General features: G+C 35.3%; 3 protein-coding genes across 7 annotated transcripts in view; 2 read left to right on the forward strand and 1 right to left on the reverse strand.

The window, feature by feature from the left end:
- LOC105331773 (WD repeat-containing protein 5) overlaps positions 1 to 6,290 on the forward strand; it is a 6,937-nt gene extending 647 nt beyond the window's left edge. The window contains exons 2-14 of the mRNA XM_034445610.2: positions 143 to 292; positions 888 to 984; positions 1,308 to 1,381; positions 1,660 to 1,749; positions 2,001 to 2,090; positions 2,543 to 2,626; positions 3,059 to 3,114; positions 3,367 to 3,413; positions 3,513 to 3,588; positions 4,858 to 4,891; positions 5,040 to 5,114; positions 5,220 to 5,307; positions 5,741 to 6,290. Coding sequence (XP_034301501.2) covers positions 143 to 292; positions 888 to 984; positions 1,308 to 1,381; positions 1,660 to 1,749; positions 2,001 to 2,090; positions 2,543 to 2,626; positions 3,059 to 3,114; positions 3,367 to 3,413; positions 3,513 to 3,588; positions 4,858 to 4,891; positions 5,040 to 5,114; positions 5,220 to 5,307; positions 5,741 to 5,841 — 1,062 coding nt within the window. The 3' untranslated portion in view covers positions 5,842 to 6,290. The remainder of the gene's footprint in view (positions 1 to 142; positions 293 to 887; positions 985 to 1,307; positions 1,382 to 1,659; positions 1,750 to 2,000; positions 2,091 to 2,542; positions 2,627 to 3,058; positions 3,115 to 3,366; positions 3,414 to 3,512; positions 3,589 to 4,857; positions 4,892 to 5,039; positions 5,115 to 5,219; positions 5,308 to 5,740) is intronic.
- Positions 6,291 to 8,167: 1,877 nt separating this feature from the next.
- Positions 8,168 to 14,034, forward strand: LOC105331770 (uncharacterized). 2 transcript variants are annotated; one of them, XM_011434096.4, is made up of 6 exons: positions 8,168 to 8,276; positions 8,611 to 8,657; positions 9,274 to 9,378; positions 12,559 to 12,618; positions 12,715 to 12,936; positions 13,482 to 14,034. In XM_011434096.4, coding segments are annotated over exons 2-6 (636 nt in total). In that variant the 5' UTR covers positions 8,168 to 8,276; positions 8,611 to 8,656; the 3' UTR covers positions 13,730 to 14,034. The 2 variants fall into 2 exon arrangements, with proteins under 2 accessions (XP_011432398.3, XP_065933348.1); XM_066077276.1 differs by lacking the exon at positions 8,168 to 8,276 and having other exon boundaries at positions 8,296 to 8,657.
- The window catches only part of LOC105331772 (protein furry), a 56,791-nt gene continuing 51,997 nt past the window's right edge, over positions 14,026 to 18,819 (reverse strand). For all 4 annotated transcript variants that reach the window (XM_066077275.1, XM_066077273.1, XM_066077272.1 and 1 more), the window contains 10 exons: positions 18,585 to 18,700; positions 18,168 to 18,393; positions 17,783 to 17,873; positions 17,389 to 17,453; positions 17,148 to 17,246; positions 16,728 to 16,811; positions 16,429 to 16,539; positions 15,866 to 16,065; positions 15,440 to 15,537; positions 14,026 to 15,057 (listed from right to left, as the gene is read on the reverse strand). In XM_066077275.1, the coding sequence (XP_065933347.1) occupies positions 14,900 to 15,057; positions 15,440 to 15,537; positions 15,866 to 16,065; positions 16,429 to 16,539; positions 16,728 to 16,811; positions 17,148 to 17,246; positions 17,389 to 17,453; positions 17,783 to 17,873; positions 18,168 to 18,393; positions 18,585 to 18,700 (1,248 nt within the window). In that variant the 3' untranslated portion in view covers positions 14,026 to 14,899. The remainder of the gene's footprint in view (positions 15,058 to 15,439; positions 15,538 to 15,865; positions 16,066 to 16,428; positions 16,540 to 16,727; positions 16,812 to 17,147; positions 17,247 to 17,388; positions 17,454 to 17,782; positions 17,874 to 18,167; positions 18,394 to 18,584; positions 18,701 to 18,819) is intronic.

Genomic DNA, 18,819 nt, shown 5'->3' on the forward strand with positions numbered 1-18,819 from the left:
GAACAGCACTTAACCAGTTAACATGACTGAATGTATTTAAGGAAGGTTCTTAAAATTCCATGGTAATATTACATAATCAGACTATCTTATACATACAGATATATATTGGCTACTTATTTGTCTTTATTATAAACTGTCACAGATGTCGACAGAGGGTGGAGTGAAGCCTCCAGAGGCTACAGAGACAAAACCTGCCCTGACCTCTACAACTTCAACTCCGTCAAGCACAGTTACAACAACCCAGAGTTCTACTCCATCTGTAACCACACCCAAATCAAGCTCACAACCGCTGGTAAATTGGGGTCTTATTTGAAAAAGAAAATGCATCTCAAATTTAACTCATTGTTATGCCCCCTCCCCCTCGAAGAAGAGAGGGCATATTGCTTTGCTGTTCTTCGTCTGTTTTTCTGTTGATCATTTTACCAACTGTTTCCTTTCATTTTCTTCACAGATGTTTTACATATTGAAATGAAATTTTATTTACAGATTTATCATATTAATATCTAGGTCAAGCTATATTTTGGGTACAATCGAGCTATTTTCGACAGAATTATGCCTCATGGACTAAGAAAAATTCCAATCATTTGTAGTTGTTTCTGTTCATTTTCTTTGCAGAGGTTGCACTTACTGAAATGAAATTTGGTATGCAGATTTATCTTAATAATATCTAGGTCAAGCTTTATTTTGCGTACAATCAAGCAATTTTTGACAGAGTTGTGTGCCTTGGACCTACCTGGTAGAAAAATTCCAGTTATTTGCAGTTTCCTTTCATTTTCTTAGCAGATGTTTTCAAGGGAGGGGGGATTAGTGTTTCACAAATATCTGTTGTTTATTTATTAACTTTAGATCATATATAGATATTTTTTCTTTTCTTTTTTTTCTCTTAGAGACCAAATTATACCTTAAAATTTACAATGGCTGGTCACACAAAGGCTGTATCTTCCGTGAAATTCAGCCCTAATGGAGAATGGTTGGCGAGCTCAGGTACATACCTTGACATCAACTATGATGTTCTTATGTCTGTGCATACATAAACTAAATGTTGTTTCATCGTAATAGTTTTTTTTGCCATAGTTGTAAATTTACTGAATTTTGCATGTATTAATCATTTACCAGAAATTTTTACTGTACATGTTCTTTCAGGCAAAGATTAATTATCCAGCTCTTGATCAGTTTTAAGTTGTTTTTCTCAAAAATATTGTATATAAACCATATTCTTGACTTTTAACAATTCTTTCTGCAATTCATTATCTTAAGTATTGCCGGCATTTTAAACAACTGATGCATCGTAAAATTTTTCTTCATAGCTGCAGACAAACTTATTAAAATTTGGGGAGCATTTGATGGAAAATTTGAAAAAACAATTGTTGGACATAAACTGGTATGTATGCTTGATAAGTTACAATCTAAGATTGTTACTCGTGCATTTTGTTAACTTTAAGAATTTCTTTTGATAAGTAACATGCTAAATTACTATCATTGGGAAAGATTTGTAAACTATTATTTTTAGTCTTTACATTTCTTGTATGAATTTATGTTACAGCAACAAGTATTCTATAGTTATTTTTGTTTTTTATTTCATTAAAGTTTTAAATGTACAAACTTTGACTAATTTTTCATGTGTAAAGTTTACAACACATTGAATTGTATTCTGTGTAGGGAATATCTGATGTGTCATGGTCCTCAGACAGTAGGCTTCTAGCCAGTGCCTCCGATGACAAAACTCTCAAGATCTGGGATTTTGCAACTGTAAGCAAGACAATATTGTTTCACAAATGTACTTTTCATTAGTAAAGATGAATAACTGTGCATTGTGTCAATTATACTTGTATTTTATAAACATATATAAAAAAAAAAGTATACATATGAAAAAATTACCTGTTTATGCTATGATTAAAATGTGAAGAAAAGAAATTTTCTTTTAAGAAATTCTTGATTCCATTTGAAGTAGATTTTTTTTTATCAAATCACTAATTGCTTGATTGAATTTTATTTTTCAGGGCAAATGTTTAAAGACTTTGAAAAGCCATACCAACTATGTGTTCTGTTGTAACTTCAATCCCCAGTCAAACCTCATTGTCTCTGGTTCTGTAAGTTTGCATATTCTCTTTTACATTGCTCATCACTGTTCAAAGAGTTCTACACATTTAAAATGAAATAAAAATTGTTAAAGAGCATGTTCATAAGCACTGTGAAGTGCATGGATGGAATGTATTGTTGTTTTGGATACAATTTTGGTTATTTGTAATATCTATTTTAAAACTTTGATGAAGAAAAAATGAAATTTTCATCTTTGAAGTTTTAATAATATAAGGCAAGGCTATTTTTCTACAGTGATACTGATGATTATTGTTGTTTGAGCATGTATTTGCATTACATGTATTAAGGAAAAGTGGAAATATCCACTCTTACAGTATATATTCTCAGATCTTGTTAAATGCATTATGAGATTTAGTTTGCACAGTGCTAAAATTCACAATCTGTAACAAATCAAGGTTAAATAGTACTCTCCTTTCTAGCATTTTGTCTTGTTTGGTTACAGTTTGACGAGAGTGTGAAGATTTGGGATGTCAAAACCGGGAAATGTCTGAAGACTCTCCCCGCCCACTCAGACCCCGTCACAGCCGTAAGTCGTCCCAGTGGACAGTGTATTGTAACATTACCAAAGAGTTCTTTGTTACTCTGTTGGACAGTTCATTGTTTCTTTCTTTAGTTGCTGTGGAAAGGTTTACAAAACATTTAATAGACATTAAAGTGTATTTACTGGTATGTTAGCATAGAAAAATTTGCTGTTATTCCACATGCAAAATATGTTGATTTTTTTTTTTTTTTGAGAAAATATATCAGTAATATATACATGTAGCTCTAAAAAAAACTGAAGCTGCCCAGCATTTTCATTTTACTAATAAGATTGATGTAGATTTTTTTTTAAAGAAAATAACTTCGGAGAATCTTTTTATGTGTGGTATATCTGATATGAAATAAATTGTCTGTGTTAGATACATAACATTTAACAATGTTTCAAGACTTGGTCGATGAAAACTGTTCTCTTCTACAGGTTCACTTTAACAGAGATGGTTCCTTAATAGTCTCCAGTAGTTATGATGGACTGTGGTAAGATTCAATTTAAATAAACATAGAACTGAATTTACATCCCCAACAACTCTATGTAATATGCAGTCTTATCATTCCTGATTCAATGTTAGCTCCCTTGAATGTGCCAAGTAAAAAGTTAGCAGGAGGACATCTTATTTTTATCAACCTCAAAAAAGATGATGTAGATCTTTTCTTTGGATTAGTTGTTGCCTGATAAAGCTGACACATAAAATGTAACATTCACCAAGAAATACTCTTATTCAATTTCAGTCGAATCTGGGACACTGCTTCAGGACAATGTCTGAAAACTTTGATAGGTACGGACTCACATTGTGTTTATCATAAAACAATATAGAAAGACATCTTGATTTTGTATAAAAATATTTAATTATCACTGATACCTTTGTCTGATTCAGATGATGACAATCCACCCGTGTCCTTTGTAAAATTCTCTCCCAATGGAAAGTACATCCTGGCAGCAACACTAGACAAGTAAGGAGATATTATTTCTGTAATACTGTGGTTTCATCAATATTCATTGAATACCAATTTTCGTGGATTTCGTTGTTTAGTTAATCCATGAAAATTAAATTTTCATTGAAGTGCAATTTAACGTAGCTCGCAGGTTTGCTGACGTCACAATAGGAATCGACGTAAAGAGTTGACCGTCATAGTAAACTCATAATTTTATTTTAAAATGACAAATGAGATGTTTAGAAGTATAAAAGAAAATATTTTAAAAAGCTTATATGCGGTTTATGACTGTTTATACAAAGATTTATAATATCAAGTGCTGAAAATTTAAAGATGTCACATACATTGTCACATTTTGTTCTATAAAGATAAAGAATGAGTGTGCGTTAGAACTCTTCCATTTAAAGTCATGTTTTAAAAGAGAATGTATGCATTAACTTCGCTTTTTTTTTTACAATTATAACTTCCGTAATCTGTACTACCGATTAAATTCTTAAATTTCTTTTGGCTTGAAATAACTGTTTTATTCGATACTTACTTATAATGTCAGTAGGTGCCTGGCATTTTATTTTTGCATTGATTGACTCAGAGTTACATGAAAACAAAAATAGCAATTTTCTGTATCTTTACAGCCTTACATTAATTGCATTGAATAACATTCACAATAATGTCTAATAAGCATTAACATGTTCTAAAATGTGTTAAACAGCTAGTCTTGTCAATAAATGCATTTCAATTTTGGTGTTCTAAGAAGTAAGGGAATGATGACGTCAGGCTAACGTCGTAATGACAATATAAGGTTTTGAGAAATCTTTTAAATCTTTAAAGTTTTTTTGCCAAAAATTGGCCGAGAACATATACTGATATTTTTTTATGAATTGATTCATATTTATTAATTTATTAATGACACTGTATTTGAAACACGATAACATTATTACCGCGCAGACGAATCTTAAATAAATTTTAGAAATAAAACTATAAAACCTATGGATCACGTGGACAAATTTTCAAGGTAGGTTTTCTCACAAGCAGGTAAACCCACGAGCTACCTTAAATTAACATTTTGTATTGAAAGAGTCATTGGCCACGAATTTACGTATCATTGAAACTGTGATTTTCACTTTATCCACAAAAATTGATGCCCTTGAAAATTAATGAAACCACAGTATTGTATGTTAGAACAGACTGGTTTTATACCCCCCCCCCCCCCCCCCCCCCAAAAAAAATATAGTGTAGAGAAAACATGAAATAATTATGCATTAAATTGTATAAATATGTATTTTCCAGCACATTAAAGTTATGGGACTACAGCAAAGGAAAGGTAATTTACATTTTCATACAGTCATTTCATTAACATCACAATAGTTATTATAAATGGAAAAATGAAATCCTTCATTGTTCTCGGTCTGATAGTGAACTCTCTTCATTAAATGTTCAGAGAAAATCAGTGATTTGTTTCTCTTTGACAGTGCCTAAAGACATACACAGGACATAAGAATGAGAAGTACTGCATCTTTGCCAATTTCTCTGTCACTGGAGGAAAAGTAAGATCTTTTTAAAATCGTGATAAAAGATAAAGCAGCTGATTCTGTTAATATCTTTAAGCTTGATTACGTGCATTGGTTGATTTCACTGGTTTATTTTTGCAGTGGATTGTATCCGGATCAGAAGACAACTTGGTTTACATCTGGAACCTCCAGACAAAAGAAGTGGTTCAGAAGTTACAGGGACACACAGGTAATCCTTAAATTCCTTACATATTGTTTTAAGAATGAATCAGGAATCACACATTGTTTTAGCTGTTAAAGACATTGTAATAGAGGCAATTCATGCTTTTTTTATCCTATAATCAATGACAGGAGCATACGGATAAGGTGCAAACACCAGACTCCAAGGTTATAAAACTTAGGCAAGCTCACCTTTGATTTGTCTGGCTTTTTAAAAATGACTATATAGAGGAAAATTAAGACTATGACCAAAAGTGAGCTTGACTTTGTTTTATGGCCCCGGGGCCTGAGCTTCAGTGACAGTTTCGTAAGGTGTTTGAGGTTTATTAATTTTGTTTATTAATTACTGTTTTAGATGAATGCATAATTTTAACTTGAGAAAAGATTGAGTTAATCTTTGAAATAAACAATTTAATGCCCATTATTCGTTTTGTCTCTGGTAGATGTGGTTTTGTGCTGTGCCTGTCATCCCACGGAAAATATCATAGCATCGGCAGCATTGGAGAATGACAAGACAATCAAACTATGGAAAAGTGATGTGTGACCAAAGGCAATCTAATATGTTGGGAAAATGTGGAAGTGTTGAGAGGGTCATTACCCTTGAAGAGAATTTTGGAAGTTGCCATTCCATTCTGAAGAAATCAGATCAGGAACATGGAGCACTGAGATTAAAATAGATACAAAAAATCAATGATAAAAGGAAAGAAATTGAAAAACAGTGTAAAAATTGGTTACAATTTCCCCCTAAAATCTTGGACTGAATTTTTCAATGAAATATGGTCAAACATTATTTTTGATGGATATATTGCTTGTTGTTGAATGGAAATATGCAAGAGTACTTGTTTATGGCAGTTAAATGTTTCTCTAGTAGTTAGATGGTATTGAACTGTATAAAGCCATGTTTGTACTTTATCTAAGAATATCCTTGTTCAGGTACCGGTAGTTACATTACAATTTTTTATCAATACATGTACAATAAATTTTTTAAAAACCTATGTTTGTTTATGCTGCATAATAATATGCTTGTGCATGGTGATGCATGCAAATTTTAGCTTAGTGATATAAACAAATCATTATATGAGGATTTTCATCCCATACAACCCTCTTAGAGAGGAGAGCTATATAAGGAAAAAGAATTGTTGGTTAACTTACTGCATTATGCCTCGGTAATTAGCATTTCTGTATGGGACATGTTTATTCTCTAAGGAAATAAGGAATCATGTTTGCAGTATTATAAGGTGAGCAAATACGGTTGGGGGTGATCAAATCCAATTAAGCACAAAGGGAAATATTCGTCCCTGTTTTATTTTTGCCCTTTTCGCCCTCGTCAGCGGCAATTTAAGACTGAACAAATTCATATGTAAAGTCTATCTTTAAACACTACTTTGTTTTGGCGAATTCAAGACTGGGCAAAACCGTTTGCAAGTGTAGAAGGGCAAAAATAACCCTGTATACAGAATTCAAAAAGTGATTCCTTAATAATTATCAGCAGTTGTATGATTGAATATTAGTATAGTCATTGATGAAATCTTATTGGACTATACACTACAAAAATCGATTCCTAGTGTTATCACAAAGTCACTGGAAAATGTTACAGTAAATATTAACCATAAAGAACAAAATTAACCCCCGTTTTATTCGCCTTAACTGATTTGTGTGTTGTGGAAAGGCAGTTCTCTTATGTTTTAAATTGTATAAAAGAATTTTATGGCTAACTATTGACGAATAAATAAAGTAACTAGCATTATTTTTTATAATGCAATGTTATCTCGAAGTTACTGTATATGAGTGTTCATTCCAGCATTTCTATATGGGGTAATAAACTCTTCAGGCATCCTATAGTGATGGGTATGTCAGACCACCATTACTTGTCCAAAGCACATTTTGTCTCTCCTTGGTCTAATGTGACCTAAAACCACTTTAACAAGGCCTTGGACTTTCGGTAGGATGTTCGGTAACTCCCTATTTCTTGCGTCAAAACAAGTTAAAATGACGCTGGTTTCAAGCGAAAAATACACCAATTGCGTAGTCTTTGCTCAAAAGCCAGACAAATTTTGTTTGTGACCTTAAGCGCAGTTCTTATGTCCAATAATGGTCCAAAACGGACAGAGTTCCTTCTGGTAAGGAACTTTTAGTCACTATAGTTTCTAGGTCAAGGTTATATCAGACGTCTGTTTAAAATTGGGGTACTGACAATATATTCATCCCTTGGGCCTTATCTGCAATCATGTGAAGATTAATTGTGGGTGTAAGGTTTGCAATGACCTTAAACCAAGTTTCTAGGTCAACTGTGAAGGTTATAACCAATCTATTTGAAATGTGGTTTGGGACTATAATTCGTCCTAACCCCCATGACTCAGACTTTACAAATTCTGTCTGAATGTGAGGGGTGTGCAGCGACCTTGAATCAAGTTTCAGGCCTCTGTGTAGATCCATGGCCACTAGGCTCCGTGTTCCGCTTGATCCTCTCTGCTAGAACCTTATTCTACACTCACATAGTGAGCTTGTTAAACAAAGAATGTGCAGTGATATTGTGACATAAATTCTAAGTCGAAAGAAAAGTCAAAGCAAAGTCACTTTCAAACCACAGATGCAATTGGTTGTGCAGTGGTTATTATGCCCGTCCATTTCTCGATGTGGAACAAAGGACCGCAGTCCTTGGGGACGGACCGAGCGCCCCTGTACCAGCCCATTAGGGCACACGATGCATGTACTAAATTTATAGAGTCCATCGCCCTTAATTAATTACACGCAAAATTTTAAACGAATTATATCAACGGCGAAAACCTCCCTTCCAGCAAGATAAGATGGCCCTAACTAGGTGTTTCCGCGGTTGTGAGCGAGAGATTTCCCTCGCTGTTTAGTTTCCCGGTCTGAAATAAGAGACACGAGTTGTTGGTTGTCGGGGGTTTAGTTAATTCTTCCTGTTTACTACCGATCTCCTTACACAAAGCAGGATTTAAAAAAAAACATTCCAAGGTAACATTTTGTAAACCAGAGTTTTATACGTGTATTCAGAGTATTTTTCCTTCAGACTTAGGTCGGATTGCTTTCATATTTTTCATTAAATGCAGAGCAGGAAATAACCTGGCGGTGATCAAACGGAAGATGAAAATCTTTGAAGCCTTTCAATCGATGATTTAAGGATTTAAGATAAAGCGAGCGTGCGATAGATTACAAATTAACTGGAATATTATTTTGATTTACGTTTTCTTTTAGTGTCTGTTGACCCTTTACTCTGGGTAGTGGTATATGTAACATGCATCATTGGGGACACTGGAAAATTAATTGCGATCAAATGTCTTAATTACAGGGGCTCAAAAGAGAAACGTGAGGAAAAATATAGACCAGTGGCCACCAGTAAGTGTAACTTTTTTAAAACTTGCAACATGAATCGTCTACTAAATCACTCTAGCTGTCGGGGTAACTGGGGGTCGGTTACGTTAAGGGTGTTTAGTAAACTTTTCAGAAGCTCTTGGATTATGTCATTTGTATAACTTTGTGAACACAATAATAAACCGGATGCTTCAAAATATAAAATAACACACGCAATAAAATGTCACAAGCACGTATCGTATCAAATGTAGGCCTTGTCCATATTGCGTAAAATTTCCTTTTCTAATCTAGATATTCCCCACCCTATGAGTCTCCTGTTAATATTTTTAAGAATCACAATCATCAGTCCTGATAGCCAACACAGAGTCATTTTACAAAGTTGCTTAATCTTAAAAATACGTGTAACAATGCGAAGTCCGAATCTTGCAAGGGCCAAAAGTTGCATCACATTGGTCAAATTGTAAGAGCTTGAAGTCAATAAAAAAAATTAATTTTCGACAGTTTTCTAGCAATTTTGAGAGAGAGAGAGAGAGAGAGAGAGAGAGAGAGAGAGAGAGAGAGAGAGAGAGAGAGAGAGAGATTGATTTCATACAAAAATGGAATTGTTCTGAAATAGTACGATCGATTTATTTGAATATAGTGGCCTGCCAGAAGCAGCTTAGAAAACCTTTCCACACTCTGGTGACGTCAGCACAGTCCACGAGAAAGCTGGTGGCCCGGTACACGGTGGGGCGATGGGGAGGGGGTAAGTATGAGGCCTCGGGGTAGAGGAAACCCCCCAAAAAACTAGAGTCAAATAGTATTTACCCACGCACGCATAACAAGTTTGAAAATTCTATATCTGACAAAAAGAAATGAATAAATAAATAAATTAATAAATAAATGAAAGATGGATAAATAAAATAAATGATTCACAGCCTTTTTATCAACTTACTCCCTCCAAAACAATAGTGTTAATTCATTTTGATTATCAAGTGCATACATATGTAATATTTATTACACTATAAATTATACTTATCATTAACGTAAAGAATTGCCAATGATAAAAAAGAGTTAACCATCTTTGGACTGTTATTAGTTGGAATACATCAAACAGTAGTTGGTGGGCGGGGTTCGATTTGTCCTAGCACAATAAAATAAAAAAAAAAGATCGGTCGTGTTTTAAGTCTTCGAACAAATTTATGACCAGGACCCCCCCCCCCCCAAAAAAAAGGGACAAAACGACAGAAACTAAAGAAAGGAGGAACAAGAATTAGAGCAAAAGTGTTTACTCGTGCCCCATTGTCACAGTATATAAATAGTGCCTGTTTGGGAGGGTAACAGCTGAAATTGAAACCCCAAGGAAACCATTGTCAACCGACGCGAAGCGGAGGTTGACAATGGTTTTCGAGGGGTGTCATTGTTTTTGCATATTCCGCATTCTTCAGTTAACAACAAGAGGCCCAGGGGCCACATCGCTCACCTGAGCAACAATTGCCTTAATTCTGATCAAATTAGCATTACAGTATCATAATATCTTGACAACTAAGTACAACTAAGTAAAAATCCACCCCCCCCCCCCCCCTTGTGGCCTCACCATACCCCTGGACTTTTATTCAAACAAACTTGAATCTATACGATCTGGGGATGCTTCCACTCAAATTTGGGCTTTCCTGGCCTAATAGTTGTGAGAAGAATATTTTTAAAGATTTTCTCTATATATAAAAATGTACCCCCACTGTGGGCCTGCCCTACCCCAGGGACCATGATTTGAACAAACTTGAATCTACATTATCTGAGGATGGTTACACGCCAATTTGAGCTTTCTTGGCCAAATAGTTTTTAAAAGAATTTTTTAAAAAGATTTTCTCTATATATTCCTGCATAAAAATTTATCCCCTAATTGTGGCCCCACCCTACCCCTGGAGACCATGATTTGAACAAACTTGAATCTAATGAATCTACACTACCTAAGGATGCTTCCATTTCAATTTGAGCTTTTCTGGCCTAATAGTTTTTTAGATGAAGATTTTTAAAGATTTTCTCTATATATTACTATGTATAACATGATCCCCAGATTGTTGCCCCACCCTACCCCCGGGACCATGATTTGAACAAACTTGAATTTACACTACCTAAGGATGCTTCCTCTTTAATTTGAGCTTTTCTGCCCTAATAGTTTTTAAGAAGAAGATTTTTAAAGATTGTCTCTATTATTCCTATGTAAAACTTGACCCCCCCCCCCATTGTGGCCCCACCCTACCCCCAGGGACTATGATTTGAACAAACTTGAATCTACACTACCTGAGGATGCTTCCATTTTAATTTGAGCTTTTCTGCCCTAATAGTTTTTAAGAAGAAGATTTTTAAAGATTTCCTCTATATATTCCTATGTAAAACTTGATCCCCCAATTGCGGCCCCACCCTACCCACAGAGACCTTGATTTGAACAAACTTGAATCTACACTACCTGAGGATGCTTCCATTTTAATTTGAGCTTTTCTGCCCTAATAGTTTTTAAGAAGAAGATTTTTAAAGATTTTTTCTATATATTCCTATGTAAGACTTGATCCCCCAATTGCGGCCCCACCCTACCCACAGAGACCTTGATTTGAACAAACTTGAATTTACACTATCTGAGGATGCGTTTATTTTAATTTGAGCTTTTCTGGCCTAATAGTTTTTGAGAAGAAGATTTTTAAAGATTTTCTCTATATATTCCTTTGTAAAACTTGATCACCCCATTGTGGCCCCACCCTACCCACAGGGACCATGATTTGAACAAACTTGAATCTACACTTCCTGAGGATGCGTTTATTTTAATTTGAGCTTTTCTGGCCTAATAGTTTTTGAGAAGAAGATTTTTAAAGATTTTCTCTATATATTCCTTTGTAAAACTTGATCCCCCCATTGTGGCCCCACCCTACCCACAGGGACCATGATTTAAACAAACTTGAATCTAGACTTCCTGAGGATGCTTCCATTTTAATTTGAGCTTTTCTGGCCTAATAGTTTTTGAGAAGAAGATTTTTAAAGATTTTCTCTATATATTCCTATGTAAAACTTGATCCCCCCATTGTGGCCCCACCCTACCCCGGGGACCTTGATTTGAACAAACTTGAATCTACACAATCTGAGGATGCTCCCATTTTAATTTGAGCTTTTCTGGCCTAATAGTTTTTGAGAAGAAGATTTTTAAAGATTTTCTCTATATATTCCTATGTAAAACTTGATCCCCCAATTGTGGCCCCTCCCTACCCCCGGGGACCATGATTTGAACAAACTTGAATCTACACTACCTGAGGATGCCTCCACACAAGTTTAAGATTTTCAGGCCGAATAGTTTTTGAGAAGAAGATTTTTGAAAAATACCAACAAATTTTCAATAATTCTCAATTATCTCCCCTTTAAAGAGGGCGTGGCCCTTCATTTGAACAAATCTGAATCCCCTTCACCTAGTGGTGCTTTGTGCCAAATTTGGTTGAAATCTGCCCAGTGGTTCTTAAGAAGAAGATGAAAATGTGAAAAGTTAACGACGACGACGACAACGACGACGACAACGACAGACAACGGACAAATTGTGATCAGAAAAGCTCACTTGAGCCTTTGGCTCAGGTGAGCTAATGATATAATATGAAACTGATAATGCTTAGTTTAAAATTCATAAAATGATTATACCGAGGGAAATGTCTGTATGGCGCGGAATGAGGCTGTTCCCAATCTACTTATGTAAACTCTTTTATTTTCTTGCGCGTAGTTATATATAGTTCTTTAGCGCTCAGAATACCAAGACTTTTCACGAACATTTCTAATACAGACCTCTGGTTGCAACAATAATGCCCGCTCTAATATGTTTAAATATACTTGACACCTCAATGAAAATGTATGATTGACATGACGGAAGGATGAAACTTCTTGTAATCACTTTCTGTATTTTCCTTGACAGAGTTCTTCGTTGGATTAACATTAGCCTTTCTGGGATGGCACGTTGCTTTGGCGGTTATTGGTAAACTCAACACAAATATTCAAATGTTTACCGATTTGAAAAACCCATATATTTAATACCCTGCAATAGATAATAAACAGAGCCTTTCTTTTACAGGCGCCTCTTACAATACTGAATGCATGGACATCCCCCTACTTCCGGTTGCGATGGTTTTACTTGGGGGGACGGGCATCCTCAAGTGTCTGTCCTTCCTGCTACAGTTGCTGATCGTTGTTACGGTGTGGAGAAAGCAGAAGGACAAGGGCGCGAAGTTCATGAGTGAGACGAGCGGCCTGGATAACACCATGAACTGGACCTACACCGTGGTCCTCCTAGCAGGTGCCCCCTCTCATAATTACCGTCCTCTGTTTGTAAATAGCTGTCTGATCTATCCCTAAGAAGTACTATGTAACATATCCAAGCTCACGTCTTTTTTTATCATTTGTCGACTGTTTTTAAATCAGTTTTGTGTAAAATTTACACATATTCGAAATTATGTCGTAAGAAATTATTTTTTCCCAATGCACGACCAACCTTTTTTGATAGTTACAGAGAAGAGTTTAAAAAGATATGGAATAACAAATAGGTTCTATATTTAGAAGAAATCCTCCATCAAAATAATATACGCGCATTCCCTTTCAGATGCACTCAAAAAAATGTTCTCTGTGTACTTCTAGCCGCCAGTCATTTTATATTTAAAATATAAACCAAGTATTTATATGGCAAGAAAAATCAAGTTGATAATCTCACTGTCTCTAACTACAGAAAACAAAAATGTACGTACATAACCAATATTGTTGTAAGTCAGTTCAAAGATGATAACATGGATAATATTTACATATTTCTTATTTGTATCGTTTAAATCTTTTGTTTTGTTTTTCAAGGTGACATTGCGGCCTTTACCAACAGAGAGAACACGTGTAATCGTCTGCTGTACGACATGGCCTTCTACACGCTGGTCGTCATGACAACGGTACTAGGAGTGGTGTTTCTGTTAGACTTCACAGTGTTTGTTTACAAACGATGTCATCCTCCAGTCAAAGAAGAGGATGAGGAGGATGAGGATGAAACAGATGAAGGGGAAATGAAGCAAGTTCCACAATCAGACATAACAGCAATGATCGATAATTGATGTTTGTGTGAAGGTCAAATGACCTTGGATCCCAAATCCACATTCTGTTGGAATCCAACTTGTTAATGCATTATTAAGGGAAGGTCCCTGCATAATATTCACTGACTGAAAAAGTACACAAACACTTTGCTTATGTACTGAGAAATAGATTTATTCTTTTTTTTTGTCTATATGAAAAAGATACTAACATTCCAATATGCAAGCAATATGAATGAAATACGCTTTTAGCATCAAAATACATGTATTACATGCGCAAAACTGTGAATGTACAAACTGATTGTAATAAATAAATAGTGTTATTGGAAGTTATGATTTAATTTCTGATGCATAAATTTTCCATCTGGAGAAAGACTAGAGCACACACATCATAAGGGGATAAATGAAGCATAATCTCATCAAAGAGAGAGAGAGAGGGGGACAAAAATTAATATAAAGTACACAATATACAGAACCAACATAATCTCATGAAATAAATAACGGAAACATAAGAATTCTAAACAAGTACACATGTATAATCAAATACAATATGGTACATGTAAATAAATTGCATGTGTCATGCAAAACTTTACAAAATATGGTCAAAAGTAAGCAAGACATTGAAGGAAATGTTAATGCCTTCATCTATCACTACAGTACAACCTTGTACATGTATGTACAGCTGTATGCCCAAATACAGAAGCACTATTCTGAATTCTTCTGAACAGTTCTTGTAAACACAGAGTTCATATTAGGCTGCAGTTAGCACTATGCACTACATGTTGCTACATGTATGAAATACCCATCATGTGCAAATAATCAGTTTGCTCTCTGTGTGGCCAGTCAACACGTCCAAAGGAGACTGCTGAATGACCACAGGGAAAGACGTCATTTGTGATAATATATACTGGAATAGCTAGTCACTGGAATTCTCCAGGTAGTAAGTTACATGTACTGTGTGTTTTCCTTTTTATCATACCGGATATAAGACTAAAACAATGTATTTTTTTCCATTATATTTCTATAATCATTTTAATTGTATGATAAATTTATGTGGTTGTGTTGATCAAATCTTTTGATAAATACTGAAATATTGATTCAAAATTGATAATGTTGAAAGTTAAACAAGACATATTTGAGGGATTTTCTCCCTCCTATCTGTTACACAAATGACATCTTTCCCAGGTGTTCTAGTCATAAGGAGCTGGAGTCCTGTTGGGGGTCCTCCCCTGGGGTGTGGGGGGTGAGGGAGGGCACCGAGGCTGACCGCCCCCTCATCTGGATGTTGAGCTGCATCAGCTGGTTTTTGATGAGCCCAAGGTCGATGTCCAGTCCCATCAATACAAACAGACCTGTGGTCAGAAATTAAACTAAATGTTTAAGGATTAAAATTACAATACTATTTGCAAAATAATTATTAATAATGAGAGTTTAACCTAGATTGGTGTTGATTTTACATGAAGCGGTTTCAAGAAAAACTGTTGGGTTGCTATCAAAATCATTTATAAAATACTAATTCCTCAATTTTTAACAATTTTTTCTGTAAACAACAACCTTAATACTGCTTCAAAATTATTTGACCACAACCAGCATAAGAATTTTCTGTTAAAATCTGTGTTTGCAAAACAACTTTGAAGTAGTAGATCAAATTAATCCAGTTGGAGGAAAATACTTAAAGGAGCACCATTAAAATACAGATACAAAATACATGTAAGTTGATAGCTTTGACAGTACCTGTTCGTTTAACTGCTTGGGAAGCACAGTAGATATTCAGTATGGCAATGATGTCATCATCACTGGTTTGTCCAAATATGTCATTAGGCCAGTGACATCTGAATAAAAAGAATGTTTATGTACTTTAATGTAGCTTACTCATATTCACATAAATATCTATTGAATATATTACTGTACTAAATAGAGCCTCTATAATATTTAGGGACAGAGAGAAACACATGTTGTCAGGCTTTCTAGTTTTGTTTAAACTACATTCAAAGATATGTATGATTGCTTCAGAGCAAAAACAAAATTCCACTTTTTGAAGAAACCATAAAAAATTTAAAATGTGCACTTAATCTTTAAAGTGTATAAGGTCCTTCAAAAAAAGATATAAAATTGTGGTTGTATAAAAATCTGTTAAACTACTTTGACGCCACTGCCTACCTGAATGACCTCAGGAGTTGGACGGCCTTCACAAACTGGAGCCCATTCACATACTCCAGCAGACTGAGTACGGCCTCACCCTTGGTCAGGATTTTACTGGAGTCAGTGTTGATCGGTGACACCTGGCCATTCTCCACCTCCAGCAGGGCGTGGGAGACCTCCTCCCTCACCGACGACACCTGTAGGGACATGTCCGCTATCTGTGGGGCGGGCACAAAACATTGGTTATTACATTGATACAGGGAACATGCAATCACCAATACTGTACACAGGGAAATATATGCCCTCGTTATATTTTCTCCCCTTTTGCCTTCATTTTTGAGCAGGGGAATTTCAAAGTCTTATATTATTTCTCTTTTTAAACAAAACTTTTTCTGGGTGAACTCAAGACAGAGTGAAACCTTTCACAAGCAAAGACAGACGGAAATAACAAGGGGGGAAATAACCCTGTATTCAGTACCTTATCACTCAATACACTTTACATGCACTGTATGTATTGATTTACTGGTAGAGAATGGAGGCCAGATATATAGTGATTAAACTGTATAGATTTCATAACTTACCTGTGGAGATGTGGTGACAGAGCGAAATGTGTCCATCAGTTTGACAAAGTTCTCAAAAAGGGACACCAGCTGAAAGATCACTCGGTACATTTTGGTGCATAGATCCAGTTTCTACAAAAAAAAATGTCACATTACAGAAATACAAACATTAGATCGATTCCCAAAATTCCATGGATGAGTAAAGTCCATAGACTAAAGGGTATTCATTCTAAACTGTACATTATTGCTATTTTTATTCTTAAATACCTGGAGAGATTCAATTCTAAAAAGAAAGCCCCTGTCCATTATGGAGTTCTCACCTGGTCAGTGCTACATACTGCTGTTCCTTGCCCACCATCTCCCAGGGATTCCTGCTTGATGGACGACTTAATCACCTCCAAACTCTAGAAAGAAAAATAGGAGAAATGTCAATATCTATATGTCCATTTCTGGTTCAGCATTTTTCTGTTCAGTAAGTTATAGAAGACATAAAATGCCAACTTTAAATACCGTCCAAGAAAATTTTCTACGGTTTGAGGGAATCTCCAAGTTGCAAATATTTCTTATTGCCGACAAGTATATAGATATCTTAATTTTTTAAAAGAAATTTCAACATTGACCTAATATGGCAAAACTCTGTTGTCATGAACCATTTTATCACTAGACAATCCCGGAATAAGGTTGCCGTAAATAAAATTCCATTGACAGAATCCACCCCAATCTCCCAAAACTCTGATTACCTGCTCTGCCAGGTCCTTCCGCATACAGTAGGTCTCGTAATACTCCTGGATCTCCAGCACACTAAACTTGTGCTTCTCCACCGTCCTGCTGCCTGTCAACTAAGCCAGCAATTCAACGGTTAAACAGTTACAGGCAATTAGCTCTGTGAACATGTGCACATGTGAATGGATGTACAAGTAAGTCATATAAGAATCATTTGTTAAAATCACTATAAGACAATTAGTAGTTATTGATACTCACTGTGTCTGTATCAACATAGAAGAAAGGACACTCCATGTGGAGGAATATCATGTCCATTATCTGTCGTTAGACTCGTTAAGGATTACACAAAATAATATTACCTAAGAAATCAGATTCTTAAAGACTGGACGTGAAAAAAACAAATTTAATGCAAAAAAAATTAATGAGCTTTCTTTTCTTTTTTTCCTTTTTCTGATTAGCATTTTCATGAAATAGAACATTGTGAGCCAAGCTTGTTTACCAGTATGTATTACATGTATTCCGATCATATTAATTTCTATTTGAGTTAAAAGACAAAGAGTAACCCTAAAGTATGGTACCACTAGCACTTAATTGAAGTTTGTTTACAGTATATTTTCAGGTTTTGATTTATTTCACAATTTCCTAAGGATATTGAACTGTGTAGCCATGTGCTTCAGTGATTCCGTCTTGGAGATGTAGTAACACGCCTCTTTTGTCATGGTGTCCAGTCGTCTCCGTAATTCCTAAAAATAAAATTAAAGTTAAAACAAAGACATATAGTGTATAAATCAATCTAATTTTTTAAGTGTTTTAGAGTCCCAATGAAAAAAAAATCTTTACATTAATATGCATCAATTTTTGTGCATTGTTGTCATATTTTCTTCTTTATAGAACATTTAATTTCATAGATCTGCTCCACAAAAAAAATAAAAGAAAAATTGGTGCTCAACGAAAAATTATGAAACCACAGTAATTTCATATAGTGCACAGTTAAAAAAAAACCATTTCCAAGTGTTAAAGGATGACAAAAAACATACTCTGTAAAGCCTGGGGAAGATTTGTGAGGTCTTGACAGTGAGAACGGCGGATGACTCGGACATAACATTGGCTATGTGTGCCTTCCACACATCTTCCACCTCGTCGTTCTGTAGCGTCATAAACACGAACGTCTCCTTGTCCTGGACGAAGCTCGGGGACGCCGCATTAGAACCGCTCTCCACCAGATCAGTGTCACTCTCACTCTCCTCACTCTGGAGGCTGTGACTGTCAAAATAGACAACAATCAATAAGTAACGGTACATACATTTATGAAACTTATCTTTTCATTGATCAAAAGAACAAATAACATGAATATACATGTATATGTATATTTTTGAAACAATTAGGCCAAGTTCTTTTATCAACAACTTCTGATTTTGTTGCATTTGATAAATGTGATGAGACATAATGCGTACGTTGAGGTTGTGTCTGGGCTATTGGGGCGGTCCTTGTCCAGGCTGGGGTTTTGTAATACTATGGTGGTCCCTCCCGGCAGACTGGCCGACAGTCCGTCCTCTTCATTACCCTCCGACTGTAAGACAAGCTCATTATAGCAAACTATTTGTACATCATTCTTATGCAGTTCCAGAATTTTACAAAATTCAAATGCTGTTTACTCTTAATAACACAGTAAAACAGGCTTAATGCAGA

Source organism: Magallana gigas, chromosome 2 (genome assembly GCF_963853765.1).
Source record: "Magallana gigas chromosome 2, xbMagGiga1.1, whole genome shotgun sequence".
Taxonomy (NCBI): domain Eukaryota; kingdom Metazoa; phylum Mollusca; class Bivalvia; order Ostreida; family Ostreidae; genus Magallana; species Magallana gigas.

What these genes read in the sequence shown, in the direction of transcription:
- LOC105331770 (XM_011434096.4), top strand. An exon ending in GGTGGGGCGATGGGGAGGGG is followed by an intron (nt 9,379 to 12,558) that starts GTAAGTATGAGG and finishes TTTCCTTGACAG; the next exon opens with AGTTCTTCGTTGGATTAACA. An exon ending in CGTTGCTTTGGCGGTTATTG is followed by an intron (nt 12,619 to 12,714) that starts GTAAACTCAACA and finishes TTTCTTTTACAG; the next exon opens with GCGCCTCTTACAATACTGAA.